At 38.2% G+C, this 21,279-nt stretch overlaps 1 protein-coding gene across 3 annotated transcripts in view; it reads right to left on the minus strand.

Annotated features, from left to right (window-relative positions):
* Positions 1 to 21,279, minus strand: part of NTRK2 (neurotrophic receptor tyrosine kinase 2) — a 398,774-nt gene that overhangs the window by 97,304 nt on the left and 280,191 nt on the right. For all 3 annotated transcript variants that reach the window (XM_055135520.1, XM_055135455.1, XM_055135589.1), the window contains exon 14: positions 12,207 to 12,337. In XM_055135520.1, coding sequence (XP_054991495.1) covers positions 12,207 to 12,337 — 131 coding nt within the window. The remainder of the gene's footprint in view (positions 1 to 12,206; positions 12,338 to 21,279) is intronic.

Raw genomic sequence — 21,279 nt, forward strand, 5'->3', positions numbered from 1 at the left:
AATTTCTCTATTCATGAGACAAATTCATCTCACAAGACTGGCGTTATCATATATGCCCATCTATTTTTGCATGTTGGGCCCTTTTTCTATGTTATGATTCAATTCTATTTTAAGCAATTCCAAAAATATGGCAGTAGAAGTTGGTTAAAATATCATCTTTTTGATTTTGGCAGTCTAAGGACAAATTTTTGTAAGGGTAGAACTATAGCCAGATAGCAATCAGAAGCTGGAAAAATCAGGCTATCAATCTTGTTTATAAAAAGCACCTCTGTTTTAGAATCATGACTAATTGTCATTATACTCAGTAAGGGAACCTTGGCTAGTTCCTTGGCAATGGGCATTGTAAGGGGGAGGGGGCTATATATATTTTTTCTAATAGACATTTCCCTCCACTTGTTTCATTTTGGTAGGCACATTTCCCTCATAACTGAACATTGCTATTTTCTCATTTCTGGTGTCTCTGCCTTATAACTTCATTTTTTTCTTATTCCTGATGAATTTCCTGACACTCCCAAACTGCCTTCTTTTCTAAAGACATTCACTAGGGTATGATCTCATCAAGATTTAAAATGAGTTATTGCCAGTAGTTCATATTGCTACAGAATTAAAATGGAAATTTAAAAAGCATAAAATAAACTAAAGCACAAACCTGAGAAAGTTTTGAAGGTAAAATAAAAGCAAAAGACAAAACAGAATTGACAATTCATCAGAAAAATGTTAAAACAAATGAGAATCTTTGAAAAAAAAAGCCAAGGAAGCTTTATAATTCGTTGGTATGATTGGATATTGGAGAATGTGAAAACTGATATTTCTCCTTAAGTATCTTTACTTTCAGCTTCCAAGTAAAGATGATTTGGGATACAAATAATCATTTTTTAATTTTGGTTTTATGTTTTTCTTATGCTTAAAATGCTTTTTAGAAACCATAGAAATAAAGGTAAGGTTAAATGTTTAAAGAGAAGAAACTATTATGACAGACCTCACTCTGTCCAATGGCTGTCACAGTTCACTCTAGAGGACAATGAGCAAACTCCTAATCAAAAATGCAAGAACTCAAGACTTCAGAGCATCAGTTTTTGTACATGTGTCTAAATTCATTGAAGTTAGGATCACTGGGTTTGCACTTATTAATATTTGAATCTATTTCTTCTTCTCATATCTCCCACACCTGCAGTATACAATCCAGTAGCCAATAGGCACGCACATGTAGCTAGTGATTATTTGAAAAAATAATTATTTTAAGTTGAGACGTGCTAAAGGGCAAAATACTTAATTTTTTAAAGCAAGTTTGACTTAAATACTTCTTTTTAAAAATATAAATATGTTGAAATATTCCTACTTGAGATATGCTGAGATAAAACATTGGTGAAATTAATGTTCCTCTTCATGTTTATTTGCAGTTTAGAAAAATTAGAAAAATTTTGCAAATTAGAAAAATCTTAAGATAAAATTATTTGACTTGAATTTATAATTATTACACTTCTGTTGGAAACACTGTCCTATAAAAACTACCTCAATCAGCCATTAACGGGCCAACATGCTTCTTGAAATTATTATAAAACAACACTACACTAAAACAGAATGAAGATAACCTTCTTATAAGATAATGACTAACCAAGTATTTTAAGCAACCACAGTCACAGGGCTGCTAAGAAATTCTTCTAAGGGGCTGGAGCAATAGCACAGCAGGTAGGACGTTTGCCTTGCACACAGCCGACCCAGGTTCAATTCCCAGCATCCCATATGGTCTCCTGAGCATTGCCAGGAGTGATTCCTGAGTGCAGAGCCAGGAGTAACCCCGGTACATCGTTGGGTGTGATCCGAGAAAAAAATTCTTCTAAATAAATTTATAGAAGATTTTTACAAAATTATTATTATTAAGCAAACTAGGCAAAGTTGTGTTTTAAAAGACTCAGATTAGGAAGAGATCACATGAAAATTAGAGAAAGTGGCTGAACATAGCCATGCCACTGGACTCCACAGCAGGCTGTTTCACCAGGGGAGCCCCAAAGGGGGGCAGGTGAGAACCCTTCCCACCCCAAGGTATCCAGCCCTGGCAGCCGAAAACCTCCATAACTCAACTGCTGCCACACTCAAGGCTGCCCCCCACACATTCAGGCTGCTCCCCACATGCACAAGTGAACCTATTCCTGGACTGTGCAGCCACATTTGACACATCACAAGACACACCCTATACATTTTCCAAGAGTACCACACCACATTTGATGGGGTAAAAATAATAGGCAACCAATCATAGGAGGAAATATATATATATGCACATATATACATAAATATATTTACAGATGTATATATACATATATACATATATGTATTTATATATATGGATATATATGGAAGTTCACAAGGCTCAACCGGTAACATGTTAGTGATATCTTATATTTAATTGGCCCCTACCAAGGTAGAACAATCTTCACACTCTTTCCTCTATTAATACTTTTTGTACCATTTTCAGTATTCTTTTCATCACAAACAGTACAAAATATATTATTTCAGTTCTGCTTTGGGACAGGGATTGGGGTTTGGTATGGAAACCTCCAAAATATGGTGGTGGAAAAGTGTAATGGTGGTGGGATTGGTGTTTGAGTATGAAATGTAATCAAATATTGTGAACTACCTCATAAAATTAAAAAAAATAAAAAAATAAAATTAAGGAAATTGCAATATAGCTAGCTCTCCAATATTCCAACAAATGTAAAACTAATTAAATAAAAAAAGCATACTTAAAAATATTCAGAAAGTGCTTACAATGTAGAAACCAGTACTCTGTATATAACAACTCAATCTTGCATTTCTGGTATTTGAAAGGACATTAATTATGTACCAAATGACATCTCAAATACAAGATTCACAGCAAGAATGTTGATTGCTGCTATCCTTATTTTCACAGTCAGGCTGACTCTTGTGGCCCCGAATCTCACCAGCCAAATATTCAACGGGAAATATGAAACTGTTCTAAATCATATGTTTTAAATAGTTGCAATAATCCAGGCAATGAAATGATGGATTATTGCATACTATATCAAGTTATATATAACAAAAGTTACATTTTTAAGATAGGAAACTATTCATAGCAACCATTATGTTAAAGAAATATTGACTCAAAGGAGATAATCAGATCTCTTTTTCCACAGTTGACAACTGTAATATATTGACAGATTTAAAATACACCATATTCAATTGCCTGAGAAAATTTTACTAGTTTTAGAAGTGTAGGTGAATCCTGGTGAATTCTAGATTGGTGTTGGTGAATCCTAGATCTGACTCAGTTATGAGATGAACTATCATGCTAAAGTTAATTAAAAATCCGTATGACTACTTGAATGCATAAGCTACAAGAATATAGAGGTGTGGAAGTCATCTTCCAGCTACATTTAGTGCCAGATGAGTCGTCATTAGAGAGTCATGTACTGTTTGGTTTTAAATGTTTCTGGAAAAGTTGTGGATAAATTGGAGATAAACTGGAAAAGAGAGTTAACAAACAAATTAACAAGACAAAAAACATCTTCCTTCGAACAGTTAAAAGGTGGTTACTGGGAAAGAAACATTGATGGAGCAATTTAAATAACTGGGGCCTATAGGGCAGAAGTCTTACAAGGGAAATAGTTTCTGTCCTCCAAAGCTTGTGAGTGCTTTATACATCCATAAGCATGTTTATGCACTCACCAACATACACATGTGTAAATAAACTAGGAAAGGATGCACTTACATTGGGAACAATAGAGATCAATTAGGCAATATCTTGACAATAATGATAGCCAGGCTTCTAACAACACTATTAAGTACAATTTCTGTACCAGGAGACCTGTAAAGATGAGGCTGATAGCACTTTTGTAGCATTATGTCCTGATAAGGTATACAAACTACTTTTTAGGGCATTACTAACTAATGGGCCCCTATTAATCTTGTCATTTTCTTATTTGTGTCTTGTGGAAACAAGGATTTCACATGCCAATGTAAATGGAGAAGAATGAAAGAAACATAGGAAAATGGAGGAATGGGGAAGAGACTCCACTGTTAATCAACATTGGAGGACTTAAGCAAGAAAAGGCAGGAAGGAGGGAAGAGGAGGGAAAGAAAAAGGAAGATTGCCATCTGTATTGAAATAAACTTGCCTGAGTAGAGCACTTGAATGGATGAACTCCTAAGATTCTTTCTCATCTATGAAATGCTTCAATGCAAAGAGTTTCCCTTAGGAGTCCTTATACTGCCTTCACATATGTCCTGAGGAAAGTTACTCTTTTCCATAAGGAACCTCATTTTCATTGTGTGACTGCATTGAATGACTGGAATACAGGCAGCTCACTGGACACAAAGATGCATGGGATGACTAGACAAATAGTACTCTTCTGTCACAGGAATCTTAATGTCAATAATAAATACCATGAGAGTAGCAGTCGGCATCAAAGCCAAGTGCTTAAATGTTAGTAATCAGCAGGAGCAAAAGACAGGTGCAATGGCATGTGGGCCATGCCCACAGATCCTGAGTGAGCTTTAGATTCCACCACTATGATTCCAGATGCAGTGAGGCTTAGCTGCCCTGTAGTTTCTGTTTAAGTTAGTTTTTAAGTTAGCTTTTTCCTCTTTAAGTTAGTTTTTTTGGTTTTTCCTGTGACATCTTTTTATCCATACTCATTAACAATAATGATACAGCCTCTCCAATACAATGTTTACAGGTTATATGTGTATGATATAGACTGAGCACATTCCAGAGAATGCAATGTAATCTAGGCCTCCTGGATGATCAGAAAATTCTATTCCCTTGACCAGACAGCCTGGCAACACAACATCAGATAATGCAATAGGAGTCAGTCCTTGTACTCATACATACTTATTGGGAAAGAGTTCTCTATTGAGTTGCTAGAGTAGCATATTTTTAAAGTCTGAAGCCATTTTTGCCAAGTCATTATTACCACAATGTGGAGGAGAGAGGGATTGGGGGATAGGATAAGGGAATGGAAAAGAGAGAAGAAAGAAAATTAGATCTAAGAATGCCTAAAGCTAAGATCACCAATAGCTAGGTTTTGTAGTAGATCATACAAATAAATATCCCTTTCTGCTTAAACTGGCTTGATGTGGGTTTCCAATGAGTATTATTCTGCTCTTCTTCTAGAAACTTATTATTAAGTCTTTCTTATACTCCCCTGAGTTCAAAGAACTCACTCCAGATTCAAATTTTTATTATTTTACTATTTAGTTATTCTTTAATTATTTATACCTGTTTTCCTGAGTTTTATTTCTATTTGGGAAAGCATAAAAATTTCACATTTTGGATGCAAATAAGCATTTTGCATTACTGGCATTATGTTGCATTTCAATTTGCATCTCTAATAGTTGTGACTGGAGAAACCAGTAGAGCTCACCCTGGCTCTGCATTACCAGGGCACAAGGAAACTTCAGTCAGTGAGAGCACACTGGTGCACAGCAGGGCCCAGATGATGAGGAGTGTGACTGAGTAGCCTCATTCAGCTTTGTGAATTTATATGGCTGTATAACTTCTCTAGATTTTTGTTCCTTCACTGGCAAAATGTAAAACGTCAGCTAAATAATATTAATTATGTCTCTGCATATCTTTATGGTAATTCAATACTTTCCAAAATTATTTCTCATTAGACTACGTTATATAGCATGATACACCTATAATCATCAGCATTGCAGCTATAAGATTTATGATGATCAATACAGCACATAGGGCACTTCTTTTACACTGGCTGACTTTGGTTCAATTCCCAACACCCCATATGGTTCCCCAAGCCTCATCAGGAGTGACTCCTGAGTACAGAGCCAGGAGTACTGAGCACTGATGGGTTTGGCTCCCAAAGCAAAAATAAATTGTGACTTTTGATAACTAATCAAATAATTTCTTTACCTAGAAATTCAGTAGCCAGCTCTTCTCTTCTGCAAAAGACTATTATCACCCCCTGTATTGTACATGCGCGCGCGCGCACACACACACACACACACACACACACACACACACACATACACACACACCTTGTTTCTTGGGCTCCACCCAACTTTGCTAAGGATTTACTCCTGATTCTGAGCTCAGAGATTACCCCTTGCTGGGCCCAGGGACCACATGAGGTACTAGGAATCAAAGTTTGGTCAGCTGCATGCAAGACAAGCACCTTGCCCGCTGTTCTACCTCTTCAGCTTCAGAAAGACTATTATTTCTGTGGTCCATCTTTTCGTTATCTGCCTTTCATTATTCAACAAGCATTCTTTGCATGGTGCCATGTATTGGATAATGTGTAAGAGATATCCTGTTCACACTTGAGAGTGCATCATTCTAACAAAGGAGACTGACATCATAACATTGACAAAAACCCATGAACTCAAACCAAATTAAAAACCTCAACAAATGCCATAAAGTACACATAGAGATTCCCTAATAGCATATAGTGAAGAGTTCTGACCTACATAACAAAACCAGGTCTCTTCTGAGAAGGTCAGCTTGAGGAGAGAACTGACATATGAAGAGTAGATGTGGTTACTCCTGGGCTCATTTACATCCTTTTTGAATATGATTAAATTAATTGCCACCAGTTCTGAATATGCCACGAGGCTTAGACTGGGTCCTCCAGATATGGTACTCTATCATAGGGTTTATCTGTCAACTCATAAAACCCTTGATGAAGAAAATCATCACTTTCCTTGTCAATAATTAAAGGATTGTAAATATGCATATTAACTCATGAAAAGGTAAAAGTGTTATTATATACCTAATAAGGTCTGTTGAACTCAGATATTATCATCTTTTCTTTTAAGAAGGCTATCTGTGAAGACCTGTAATCTGCTGCAGTTTACCCTCTGAGAAACTCAACTTGATTTCCCTGATCTCATTTTCTCGTCTGCAAAGCATGAGACTTCAGTTATACCTTAAACTTCTGAAATCTTGTTTGTGTTCAGAGATTTATGTTGTTTCTAGCAATATACCTGTTAGTGGAAAAAGAGAGGAGAAACTTGAATCCTACAAATTACATTTGTGGCCATATTTTTAAAACAAAAATCAGCATGCATTCACAACACAAAAAAATGTTGTAAGAATTGGAGCTATTGAAATGCAGGTTGGGTAGAACCAAAAATAGCTAATGCAGCCACAGTTAATGCAAGGATACTGCTATGAAACGTTTCCTTGGCAATAGAGTTACTTATACATAAAGATACTCATTTTGCTCAAAGACTGGTTTCTTTCCTTCTCATCCTGTCTATTCTTCCGTTGTAATTCAGTGACAATGAGATAAAAAGTTGGCAAACCTATTTCACTGAAAAACAAAGGTCATTTAAAAATATTAAGAGAAAGGCAATAGGTTGAATTCAAGCATGCATATACTAGCAAGAGTGGCATTATCAACCCTCATGTACTACAGTGCACTACAATTGCCTTAGGATCACATCCACCTTAAATCAGTCCTATGGATGCCTTAACTTCTAAAAGTATTTCAACCAAGCAACACTAGAAATTACTGAAGCCCGATGTCTGACATTTGTCAATCTGAATGCAGAGCCTTGTGTTTCAAGCCAGTCAGCTCCTAGATTAAAAAAAAAAAAAAGACAATAGCTACTGTTCCTTAGCATGCATAATCAATGGAGCAGGGGTTGCCAGGCAACGGAGAGATAAGCTGTCAAACAGCCCTGGTGAATCCAGTCAGAGAGAAAGCCCAGCAGCCCTTAGCTCAGAGATGGCAGCCTGTGCTGACCTCGGAAGTTGTTCTCAGTTTGCTTCATTCCTGAAAAAACATTCTTTTACTGTAATCCACATTGAACATAGACATTTTCACTCCTGGGCTCATTTACATCCTTTTAGAATACGTGTGAAATTAGTTGATGCCAGCTCTGAGTATGAACTGGTCAGACTTGCCAGAGACAGTACTGCAAAAAGTCTGTGTTTTATTCTGGTGTGGTTTATGCTAGAGGTCATGAAAGATTTAACATTTTCCTTGTGTAGCTGCAACCTTTGCACTTCAGAGAGTTAAAACAGACAACCTCTCTAAACCTTTAATTAATTTAATTCCAGAAATAAGCAATGCTTCTGGTTTCAACAAAAATTTATATTTGAAGCCACTGAAATAAATATTTCTAAATGCATCACCTTGAGGGGGCCAGAGAGAAAGTACAGTAAATAGGACATTTGCCTTTCAAATCGCTATCCCCAGCATGCTATATGGTTCCCTGAACCCACCTGGAGTGAACCCTGAGCACAAAGCCAGAGTAAGCCCTGAGCACTGCTGGGTGTGGACCCCAAACCAATGATTTTTTAATTAATTAATTAATTAATTAATTAAATGAATGTGTCATTTTGAAGTTGGAATAAATGTTATCCATAAGCATTCATCTTGTCGTTTTTACTTGAGATAAAGATTTTTATTTAGATTTCATCAAGAAGAGAACCAGCGAAGAGAAGAGGTCAGGATTGAGCAGAGTGGGGAATTCTATTTGTAACAATCTGATTAAAGAGCAAACATTCTCAACAGGCCTTAATTTACAAATACCTATTGGGCAAAGTCAGGATGGATATAAGAATGAGGTCTCAGATCTGGGTCAGAGATAGGATTAGAGATATGAGTAGAGATAAAAACCAGAGAGAAACTTCCCCACCCCTGATGGCATAAGTGTCAGTACTTCTGGAGAGCATTGTGCTTGGGTCAAGGCAAACATTTACACAACATTTTCTCCAGCCCTTCATCAGCATCACTTGCCTAGGCACTGGAGACTGGCTTCAGCATATTTAAAAGGAAATACAGTATAAATAGTGAGGAGACCCAGCCTTATACATGCAATACACTCTCCTTATTATGTTGCAAGAAGTATAGAATAGTAGAAATAGAGTATGGCCCCTAATGGCTATTTCAATATTTGGTCAGTGTAGCAAAATGATTTCCACACTTCCATCTCAGATTCCCTAACCTTTCAGAAATGGCTAATATGCAAAGATTCCCACCTTCTAAAGTGATAAAGTAAATTCAGAGCCTAAATTCAGCTCCCTTTGGTGGATCCCAAATAGCCACCAACATGGACCCCAAACTGAATCCAGGTCTTTAGTCTCTCTGAAGCCCATGACTGGAACAGGATTATAAATTCTTCTGACACTAGTATAAGAATCTGTAAAAATAGAGGTAACTGTTGATCTCTTTGAACCAAGAGTCATGGGGAGTGGGTGCAGACAGCAGAAGAATCAAAGATTTATAACACTACCAAATATTCTGAACATTTTCTACCTAAAATAATGTTTAACGAAGCAACTGTTTAGTATTGAAAGAAAGAAGGAAGCAGTAGAGATGGAATCAGAGAGCCCCAGAGTCATAGAAGCATTCCCACATGGACATCTAGACTACTTGATCCCATATCTCTCTAGCATCTACTCTCCTCCCCGCTCTCTTCTACCTCATTCTCCCCTTCATTTGCCTGTGTTAGCAAGATGATGTTTACTTGGTACATGCTTCATTGATGATACCCCAGATATCTATCTACTCTTTGTACACTCTGAACTACAACTTTCTGGAGAGTCTAAGATCTCTCTAGATGGTTACTTTCGATGACAAAGTAGATACAGAGGGGTGGGGTATGATGCCACCAATAGGTCAACCTGTACCTTCGGGGCAAATGCATCACCAGACTGATGGTGCATTCAGGCTTTCTGATACCCCCAAAATTGCCGCTGTGCCTTTGGTTAGACCTCAACAATTTGGGTCCAAGTTTACCAAGAAATTAAATATCCAGAAATTAGGTATGTGGGGCCATGCCCACAAACCACCTCTGGCTCAGCAATATAAGCTCATTTATTAGCCTTATTTCAGAGACCCATAGAGACTCCACCATCTCTCAGGACAGACCTCACCAAAATGTAATCTACTGAAAATTCTCGTATGCAGTTTTTGTGACTGAAATCTCCAGACTTTCTCAGAGTTGGGATGGATTACCTCCCCACCACTTCCCAATACTCATGGAAGCACTGGCAGTCACTCCCACAAACCAACTCCAGTGTCACTCTGTAAGCTCAACTACTTGCCTTGCTTCAGAGATCCATAATTAATCTCAAAAAAGATCAATAGTCACAGTTAAGCTTGGACCCGCGCATGGCTGGACAGACCAGGTAAATCGAAGGGGGGCAGGTTGGCCTGTGCTCACCCAAAAGAGCCCCCAGCAACTGCTCGCTTCCACAATCCAAAATAGCAGCCATACCTCCAGCTTGACTCCATCATCTCAGGATGAACCTCACCAAGATATAATCTATTGAAAAATTGGGTATGGGGGTTTTGTGACTGAAATCTCCAGGCTTTCTTGGGGTCGGGATGGGTTATCTCCCCTCACTTCCCTGTACTTCCAGAAGCCTCAGCAGTCACATCCACACCCCAAAGTTTCCACTCAATTGAAAAGCTACTCCAGCCTTACCATCCCAATAAAAATACTGAGTGCCCTGAACAAACACCATGACCTCTTAGCATCTGTATTGCAAACCATAATGCACAAAAGGAAAAGGAAAGAGAGCAAGAAGGAAAGTATCTCCAATAGAAGGAAGCTGTGGATGGGGGCTTGGGGGGTTGGGGGATGGTTATGGGGAAATGGGGGCATTGTGGGAAATATACACTGGTGGAGGGATGGATACTGGATCATTGTATGACTGAAATCCAATTGTGAACAACTTTGCAATGGTCTGTCTCACGTATATCCAATTAAAAAAAATTTTTAAGTAATGTGGAGTTTATGCCCTGGTTAGTCAGTTTAATCAATGGCTAAATAAATAGCAAGACTTTTACATTTAAAAAAAAGTAAATGCAGTTTTTCATTCAAAAACTGTACTTATTCTGCAAGTTGGGAAAATTCAAGAAAGACTCTCTCTTGTTCCTTATAGAACCAATAGTATAATAACAATGAAATCTATATTTGAGTTTTACAAATGAAAAGTTGTCCTTGTTATAACTGTTTTAAAACTTGCCATTTGTACAATATTTTGTTTGACAGAAACAAACAGAAAAAAATCCCTGTATCTTATATTAATTGAAAAGCTTGTCTCTTCATTGTATCAGCCATATCCATATTCATTAGTCAGTTAATTCATTTAATAGACATTTATCTCTATATTTATTAAGAATTTATCCAGCATTTATTCAAGTTCAGTGTCATGTTGAAGGACAATAATACTTTTTGGGTTTATGTGGAAATAGGAATTTCAGACTTCTTTGTACCTCTTATGGTGGTGGATTATTGTAATTTACACCAGAATGGAACTCTGCTGACATGCCATAAATCCTTGGTTCTTATAAACATTTAGGAAGTATCTGAGATATAACATAGATCAGTGGAACAGAGGCTGGGGGGATAGGTCCTCTCTGGCAGACTCTCCAACATGAGATAAGTTCCAGCTAATCTTGGCACAAGCACTGAGCAATCAGGAAACAGTGTAGTAGTGTCTGCAAGCATTAGCGACTTGAGTTCTGGTTTATTTGTTTGTTTGTTTTCTGGAGAACATTATTTTATCTCTTTTTAATTAATTAATTTTTTAAATTAGTGAGTCACCGTGAGGGTACAGTTACAGATTTACACATTTTCATGCTTGTGTTTCCCTTATACAATGTTTGAGAACCCATCCCTCTACCAGTGTCCATTCTCCACCATCAATGAACCCAGTATCCCTCCCACCCTCCAATCCTGTCCCCCACCCACCCCACCCCGTCTCTGTGGCAGGGTATTCCATTTTGGGTGTGTGGTTTGCGATAGGGGCCATCGTGTTCAGTCTCTTGTCTACTTTCAGCACACATCTCCCTTCCCGTGCAGGATCTCCAATCACATTTTACTTGGTGTTCCCTTCTCTATCTGGGATGCCTTTCCCCCAGCATGTGAGGCCAGCTTCCAAGCCACGGAGCCAACCTCCTGGTATTATATACTACTGTTCTTGGGTGTTAGTCTCCTACTCTGTTATTTTATGTCCACAGATGAGTGCAACTTTCTATGTCTGTCCCTCTCTTTCTGACTCATTTCACTTAGCATGATACTTTCCATGTTGATCTACTTATATGCAAAGTTCATGACTTCATCTTGAGTTCTGTTTGACCCCATTCACCACCAAAAATTTAGTTTGCACTGAATTGGAAGAATAACTCAAAGTTATTGCTACTTGTATTCTTATTTAAAATAAAACCATCAGTGTGAGCACGAATAATATGCATTCTGGAGTATTTTCTTACCTTTACTGCCACCAAGATCTTGTCCTGCTCTGGGCAGAGGTTGTAACATTCTGCTAGGAAGACTTTTCCAAAGGCTCCTTCACCTAGCTCCCTTTTCAGAACGATGTTGTGGCGCTTGATATGCTGAACGACTGTAACACAAAAAAAGAATGGAATTTTTAATCAAGGCCATAGATATGATTAAATATCATTGAATCTCTGTGCCTGCACCCCAGATTCACAGGCCACGTTTCTTCTCTGAACACCAAAAGCAAAACAGGGTGGAGCTCAGTGCCGAGCCTCACACTCCCTTAAACGGCCAGACAACATCACATTGTTAGTGCTACTTTGTCATTTTCTAGTAGAACTTGCCACTCATACAGAGTCCATGCAAAAGTCTTTTCCTGGATGCTCAGTGGCATCTATTGCTGCTGCTTGTGAAATGCCAGCTAGGCAGAGCTCCAGGGTGCAGATGCTTAGGAAAGGGACTCTACAGGCACTTGCCTTACAGGCAGCCAACCCAGGGTCAGTCTCCAGCACCTCAGATGGTCCCCTGAGGCTCACCAAGACTGATCCCTGAGGGCAGACCGAAGACTAAGTCCTGAACATCTTTGCATGTGATCCTCAAATCCCCCAAAAAACAAACAAAAACATAAAAAAACAAAGTTTAGAAAAACTTTTCAAATTATGTTTCTTTACCCACACAGGGCAAAAAACTAAATAAAGACATTAAAATCCTGTCTCTCTTCCCCAGTTTACCCTATAAGAATAGAATAACAAACTGGGATCCATTATCACAGCCTGTACCCAGCCCAGAATCAGGGAACTAAAGGTCTATCACAGAATTACCCTCTGGGGACCCACGTACTCTCACATTTTATCCAGGTTTTCCCACTTGAATGCTTTCCTCCTGTTTCGGAGAAAGTAAGCAGTTCTCAAGCACCCTGAGCCCTGTCATGTGGTTTTTCCTAAGGTAAGGAAAGGTAAGGATAAATGCCTATAAATCATGGAGATATTTTCTTCTAATCTTTCTGACCTTCTTGTTTTTGTTTTATTTACTTGGTTCGGTTTTAGGGGCATACCCAATGGTGCTCAAGGTTTGGTCCTGACTGTGCTCAGGAATCACGTCTGGTGGTGCTTGGAGGACCACCAATGTGGTGTTGTATGTGGTGTCAGGGATTTATTCAGGGTCCACCATATGCAATATAAGCAACTTATCCCTTTACTATCTCTCCAGTCCTAAACTTGTTCTTATAACACTAAGATAATGACCAAATTGTTCACTTTATTAATGAATTTACAGATTGCTTAAAAGGAAGAATGAGAAGGTAATAGATTCATCATGAAAGGTCTCATATCTAGAGACTTTGCATATGTTCACCTGAATCTGGAGGGGAAAGGCAACAAAAAGAAATCTAGGCATCCACATCCTGTATTCTTGTTTAACTTTCTGAACTCCTGAATCTCTCAAGAAAGGTTCAGGAAAGGAGGGAAAATCCAAGAGCTAGGCATTGTTTATTCAAACTTTCATTCTCAGTCCAGCTTTGGCCTCCTGATGAGAAATACATCTATAGGAGGCTTGAGTCTCCCAGATTCCTTCTGTGGAGACCAGCAATGTCTAGACTGTGATAAATGCTGGCTTCCTTAGCTCCTTTGTTGGCACTTCAAAGCCTCAAAGGGGCAAGAAAGGACTCAACAGGAGAAGAGACAATATGCCACTCATCCACACATGCCCCTGGGCAATGGGGCAGGAGATAATCACAAGTCCTAAGAACCAAGTCACTACAAGGGAGGAAGTGGAAAGAGGCAAGACAAAGGGGGGGAGCCAGTTTGAGAAGCCTGAAAGGAAACACTCAGGGGTTTGCTTCTTCATCCAGAACAGCAAATGTTGATTCCCTTAGTGTAAGATTCTGCCAGTCATGACCACCTTTCTTTCTAAACTTCTTGCCCCTAAATGGCTATCAAAAAGAGATTGCAACACACTTTAGAGCTTGGAGTGTGTGGCCAGCAATGGCATTTCATTTACTCTTTCAACCTTGGCATTCCTCTACATTTTATACACAGGGAAACTGAGTCTGAGGGAATTTAAATATCTCATGGAATAGGAATCGAGGAACTGGGATTTGAATGTTGCTCTATGTGGTTGCAGATTCCATGGTTTTTTTTTTTCTTTTTTTTTTCTTTTTCTTTTTTTTTTTCCATGGTTTTTCTTTAGACTACAAAGTTTCTTTTCAGTGCTAAGCATGAGAAGAGAAATAGAAATATGTAAGTTATAAAGTAAAATAGTAAAATTCTCCCAGTATTCTTACTGCTTCATTCTCCCTTCAAAGGCCAGTATAGTGCATATGCTTCCCTAGCCCATGTGCTGCTTTTGCGTGCACGAGGCCAAGCACATGTGATGCCTGAGCACATGTGTCGCCCACATCTTCCCTCTTGAGAGTTGTACTTTCATGCTTTCATGTTTAATGCTGGGGTGTGTGTAGGGGCTCTCTCTGCCTTTGGAGAAGCCGGGGTTCTCTCCTGAACATGTTACTCTCCACTCTTCCACTTTCTCTTCCTCCTCTCCTTCAAAGAATTTCCAAATAAAATCTATTTTATTTTTTTAAAAAAAGCACAATTTCCATTCTTTCAGAGGGTTCTCCATGACCACTTTGTCTATCAAAGGATCCTTTTTAAGTATCTCACACACACGCATGCATGCACGCACGAACACACACACATTAGAGATGTTTTTGTTATATTTACCTTTGCTTTACTATGCTTTGCAAATCACTAGCCAAGAAATTGTAGTTGACTGAATGCTCTCATAATGGACTACACTTTTTAGCAATAAGTGTCTTTAAAATAACATACATAATTGAGCACTTTAGTAGCACTGTCCTTCGTTGTTCATCAATTTGCTCGAGCAGGAACCAGTAACATCTCCCTTGTGAGACTTGTTACTGTTTTTGGCATATCAAATATGCCATGAGTAGCTTGCCAGGCTCTGCCATGCAGGCGGGATACTCTCGGTACCTTGCCAGGCTCTCTGAGAGGGACAGAGGAATCGAACCTGGGTTGGCCGCATGCAAGGTAAATGTCCTACCTGCTGTGCTATTGCTCCAATTGTGTCCAATATACACAATTATCAGACAAAATGTTATTGTTTACTTAATAGACTTCTATCATATATATAGTACAAACATGCCTTTTATACACAAGGAATAACTGAAATACTTGTGTGACTTGTTTTATTAAGCTATTTACTTCATTGCAATGGGTGAGACCTGAACTTGTAGTATCCCTGGGATTAATACCTGGGAGAGGGGTATTAATATCACCAGAACAGTAGGTGTTCTATCCTCTCTTGGCTGTATCCACTTTCCTATTCATCTCCCACAAGTAATTACTAGCCAGAATTTTTGGTTAGCTATTTCTTCTGTAGACTTGCTACCAATGATATATTTCTACAAGAGATACTTGGACTTTGGTTGCATTTTAACCTATATGAATAGAATCATGCTATAGCTTCTCTTGCCTATTTTATGTTGTACAACAGTTTTCTTGAGATTGAGCTACATTTAGTTTAAATGCAATGTAGATAGAAATTATTTTACTTTTTCTATGAGATGACAGTCAGCATAAGGCTTATACATCATTTATTTATCCATTGTATGGTGATGAATCTACAAAAGTTTTCCTTTAGATTCAACTTGATATAAAATGCAAATGGTGATTAAGGTTTCACTTTAATAAGATTTCCCCCTTGATAATTTTTGTGATTTGGAGCCTTGACTGCTTTCATGTACCTCTGGGAACTCAGGGTGATAAAAATCCAAAGGTCTATTATGAGAATCAGAGCAACAATATTAACAAATGTATATTATTTTCTCAGGCTCCAGTAGCAATGCCTGAATTTAAGAGGAAAGAAATGTGTTCATTAGGCAGAGTGCCCATATAAAGAGACAAATGTAATTCTAGGAGAGAATTAGCTGCCCCATTTAAATCTAATATTTAACTCCATGGTTGTCAGATGTTCATTGGGAATTAAATTGCCACTTGATTTACTTTACACATTAACTACATCAGGATAAGTATTTAACCATTACTCTGCACTGATTTACATTTTTCTATTTTTGAAAAATGTTTAATCAGGAGAAAAACTTGCTATAGAATGGGCTTACAAAGCTACGAATAAAGCCATAATTTATTCATATTCAAAATTAAAATTGATAAGATTTTTTTTCCATGTTGAGCTTGAAAGTAGTAAATGCATCTTATCATTAAGAAGTGTGCTATATTACATGTGTTGTTTTGTTAGTTTGGAACAAAAATAGTTTATATGAATTATGTTCCTTTAGTTATTCTCCCTAAGAAAAATACATATATATTTTATAAGACTAGAAGCCACTTAGTATCATAGGTAACAATTTTGTATTTATATTTGAATTTCTGATAAATATTAAAATGCTCTGCATACAGTTGGTGAGAAAGAAATATTTATTTAAATATGTTCCAAGTAAAAAATACTGATACCCCCTGGCCCAGATGGATTAAGTAGTGAATTCTTCTAAACCTTCAAAGAAGACCTACTCCCAATCCGATTCAAGCTCTTCCAAGAAATTGAAGAAACAGAAACACTTCCAAATAGTTTCTATGAGGCAAATATCACCCTCATACCAAAAGCAGACAGAGACACACACAAAGAGAGAGAGAGAGAGAGAAAGAGAGAGAGAGAATTACAGGCCAATATCCTTGATGAATACAGATGCAAAGATCCTCAACAAAATATTAGCAAATAGAATCCAATGGCTCATCAAAAAGATCATACACCACGACCAACCAGGCTTCATCCCAGGGATACAAGGATGGTTTAACATTCACAAGTCAATCAACATAATATACCATATCAATAAAAGGAAAAATAAAACACATATGATCATAGATGCAGAGAAGGAATTTGACAAGATCCACACCCATTTATGATAAAAAAAAAACTCAGCAAAATTGGAATAGAAGGAATTTTCCTCAAAATAGTGAAAGTCATCTACCGCAAGCCCACAGCAAGCATTATTCTCAACAGGGAAAAACTAAACACCTTCCCTCTAAGATCATGCACAAGACAAGGTTGCCCACTCTCATCACTTCTATTCAATATATTACCGGAAGAACTTGCCATAGCAGTTAGGCAAGAAAAAGATATCAAGGGCATCCTAAAAGGAAGGAAAGAAATAAAGCTTTCACTATTTGCAGATGACATAATACTATACTTAGAGTACCCTAAAGCCTCTACCAAGAAGCTACTAGAAACAATAGGTTTGTATAGTAAAGTGGTAGGTTGCAAAATCAATACCCCAAATCCATGGCTTTCCTATATACAAATAAGTAAAAAGAAGAAAGAGATATTAGAAACACATTCCCATTAATAATAGTGCCTCAGAAAATCAAGTGACTTAGAATCAGCTTAGAAAGAGGTGAAAGACCTATACAAAGAAAACTGCAAAACACAACTTCAAGAAATAAAAGAAGACACTAGGAAATGGAGACACATCCCCTGCTCATGGATTGGGAGGATCGACATCGTCAAAATGGCAATACTCTCCAAAGCATTATACAGATTCAATGCAGTTCCTATAAGGATACCTATGACATTTTTCAAAGAAATAGACAAAATACTCCTGAAATTCACACGGAACAATAAATCTCACAAATAGCTAAAGCAATCCTTGAGAAAAAAGAAGATTGGTGGCATCATCTTCCCCAATTTCAAACTATACTAAAAAGTAATAATTAAAACAACATGGTATTGTGATAGAAATAGACTCTCAGACCAATGGAACAAAGTTGAATATTCTGACACACCCTCTCAAATATATGATCACTTAATCTTTGATAAAGGAGCAAGAAATATGAAGTGGATCAAGGGAAACCTTTTCAACCTTTCTTAGTGATACTGAGAAAACTGGACAGCTACATGCAAAAAAAAAAGAACTCAGTCATCCATCTAATACCAAGCACAAAAGTCAGATCCAAATGTATTAAAGACCTTAATATTATACCTGAATCCATAAGGTACATGGAGGGAAATATAGACAGAACCCTCCATGATATTGAAGCTAAAGGCATCATCAAGGATAAAACACCACTGAACAAGCAAGTGGAAACAAACATAAACAAATGGGATTACATTAAATCAAGAAGCTTCTGCAACTCAAAAGAAATAATGATCAAAATACAGAAAGAGCCCATAGAATAGGAAAAATTATTTACCCAATATCTATCATATTGGAGCTTAATATACATGACATACAACACTGGTAGAACTTTACAAGAAAAAAAACCCCAACCCTATCAAAATATGGGGAGAAGAAATGAATAGAAATTTTCTCAAAAAATAAATTTAAATGGCCAAAAGGCACATGAAAAAATGCTCTACATTGCTAGTCATCAGGGATATAAAAATAAAAACAATAATGAAATATCACCTTACACCACAGAAACTGGCACAGATCAAAACGAACAAAAACAACCAGTGCTGTTGCAGATGCGAGAAGAAAGGAACTCTTTTTCATTGTTGATGGGAATGCCAAATAGTTCAGCTGTATTTTGAAAACAATATGGACATTCCTCCAAAACCTAAATTGAGCTCCCATATAACCCAGCAGCATACCACTTCTGAGAATATATCCAATATAATACAGTATCCAGTATATCCAGTATAATATTCAGTATAATACAAATACAGTAGAAATGACATCTGCACTTGTATATTCATTGCAGCACTATTTACAATAGCCAGAATCTGCAAAAAACTGAGTGCCTGAGAACAGATGACTGGTTAAAGAAACCTTGGTATATCTATACAATGGAATACGATGCAGCTGTTAGAAAAATGAAATTATAAAATTTGCGTAAAAGTGGATGGACATGGAGAGTATCATGCTAAGTGAAATGAGTCAGAAAGAGAGGGACAGACACAGGATGAATGCACTCATTTGTGGAATATAAAGTAACATAATAGGAGAATAACACCAAAGGACAGTAGAGATAAATGCCAGGAAGATTGCACCATGGCTTGGAAACTGAACTCACATGTTGAGGGAAAAGGCAGCTGGGATAGAGAAGGGACCACTAAGTAAATGATGGTTCGAGAGATCACTCAGGATGGTAGATGTGTGGTGAAAGTAGACTATAAACCAAACATGATGGCCTCTTATTGTCTGTATTGCAAACCATAACACCCAAAAGGAGAGAAAAAGATGAATATGCCTGCCACAGAAGCAGGGGGTGGGAAGGGGAGGGAGCAGGGGGTGGAAAGGGCGGGAGGGATACTGGAAACATTGATGGCAGAGAATGATCACTAGTGGAGGGAGGGATGCTCGATCACTGTGTATAGCACTGTCATCCTGTTGTTCATTGATTTGCTCAATCAGGCACTAGTAAGGTCTCCATTGTGAGACTTCTTGTTGCTGTTTTTTGGCATACCGAATATGTCACAGGTAGCTTGCCACCAAATGGACTGGATACTCTTGGCAGCTTTCTGGGCTCTCTGAGAGGGATGAAGGAATTGAACCTGGGTCAGCCACATGCAAAGCAAACGCCCTACCTACTGTGCTATCGCTCCAGTCCTGTAGGATCACTGTATGACTTAAATGTAATCATGAAAGTTTGTAAGTCTGTAACTGTATCTCATTGTGATTTGTTGAAAAAAAAATTACTGACACATTCTGTTAAGTAACCATTTAATAACCCTATAGGTATGCAAGAAAGCAGCAAAATTCTCGGAGATTTTAGGAGGGCAGAGAACAATTAGCTTGAAACTCATTGAGCTAAAAATTTCTCTTATGGGACCCTCTGCGCCTAAAGACTTTGATTCCAGAGACCTAACATATTTGGGCATCCAGCGCAGCTTCTTACAGCAATGCACTGGGACTGTGAACTGGGCTACAACTCCGTGCTGCCCGGGGATGGATCTTTCCTCTCCACCCTGTCTTTCTGCATGGAAAATGGCGGCAGCAGCAACATCCACATGGCAGGAGCCACCTTCTAAGACTCCTAACCCAGAGGTATACGGTTTTTACACTTTGGGGTCCCTAGGGAATCATGGGAAGTGGGTGTAACCGGCATGCCCTTGGCCCAGATAAATCCAGAGCTGCTGAGAGAGAAACAGACCCTCTGCGCCTAAAGACTTTGATTCCAGAGACCTAACACATTTGAGCATCCAGCACAGCTTCTTACAGCAATGCACTGGGACTGTGAGATAGGCTATGCAATTTCTGGCAGAATTTTCCCTGGACTTTATACAGAAATCCAAAACCACACGGACATCTCTTAATTGTCAGCAATGTGAAACAGTTCCTTTTTAGCAGGTCTGACTTCGGGGGGGGGGGACTCCAAATAATAACAGTGAGTTTTTTGTTGAAATATTGAAGGTAATCAAAGTAGCAGCCATTTTTCTGGACTGTGAACTAAGCAACAGCCCCATGCCGGCCGAGAAGAGGAAATATTCCTCTTTTCCAGTTGTTTCCCATTTTCGGGGAGAAACGCAGCATGGCGTCCACCATACTATGAGGCACGGGATGGGGGATGAGGGAAAAAAAAAGGAAAAGGAAAAAGGGAAAAAAAAAGAGTTATGTACTTGGAGCAGTGGGGCTACATATCTCCTCATTCTCAGCAATGGAAAACTAATTATCAAATGCTTCCTTGGTAGTAGGGCTGTCTTTCTTGGGGGGAAACTCCAACAACAATAGTGAGTTTTGTGTTGAAATATGGAATGCAATCAAGGTAAAGAGAAAATGAAGTGAAATTCATCAGTTATGCAGTTGGGGGTGGGCTGCGGGGGCGGGAGGTATACTGGGATTTTTGGTGGTGGAATATGGGCACTGGTGAAGGGATGGGTGTTTGAATATTGTATAACTGAGACATAAGCCTGAGAACTTTGTAACTTTCCACATGGTGATTCAATAAAAAATAAATTAAAAAAATTCTTTTATGGAGAAAGAAATGAATCAATTGATTTGAAGTAATATGTAAGCAAGATTGAAGGTCACCAGCTTATGGCTACTATGAAGGGAGGTAACAGCACTAAAACTATGACTTTCAGTTGAAAAATAGT

Source organism: Sorex araneus, chromosome 1 (genome assembly GCF_027595985.1).
Source record: "Sorex araneus isolate mSorAra2 chromosome 1, mSorAra2.pri, whole genome shotgun sequence".
In the NCBI taxonomy this organism is placed as follows: domain Eukaryota; kingdom Metazoa; phylum Chordata; class Mammalia; order Eulipotyphla; family Soricidae; genus Sorex; species Sorex araneus.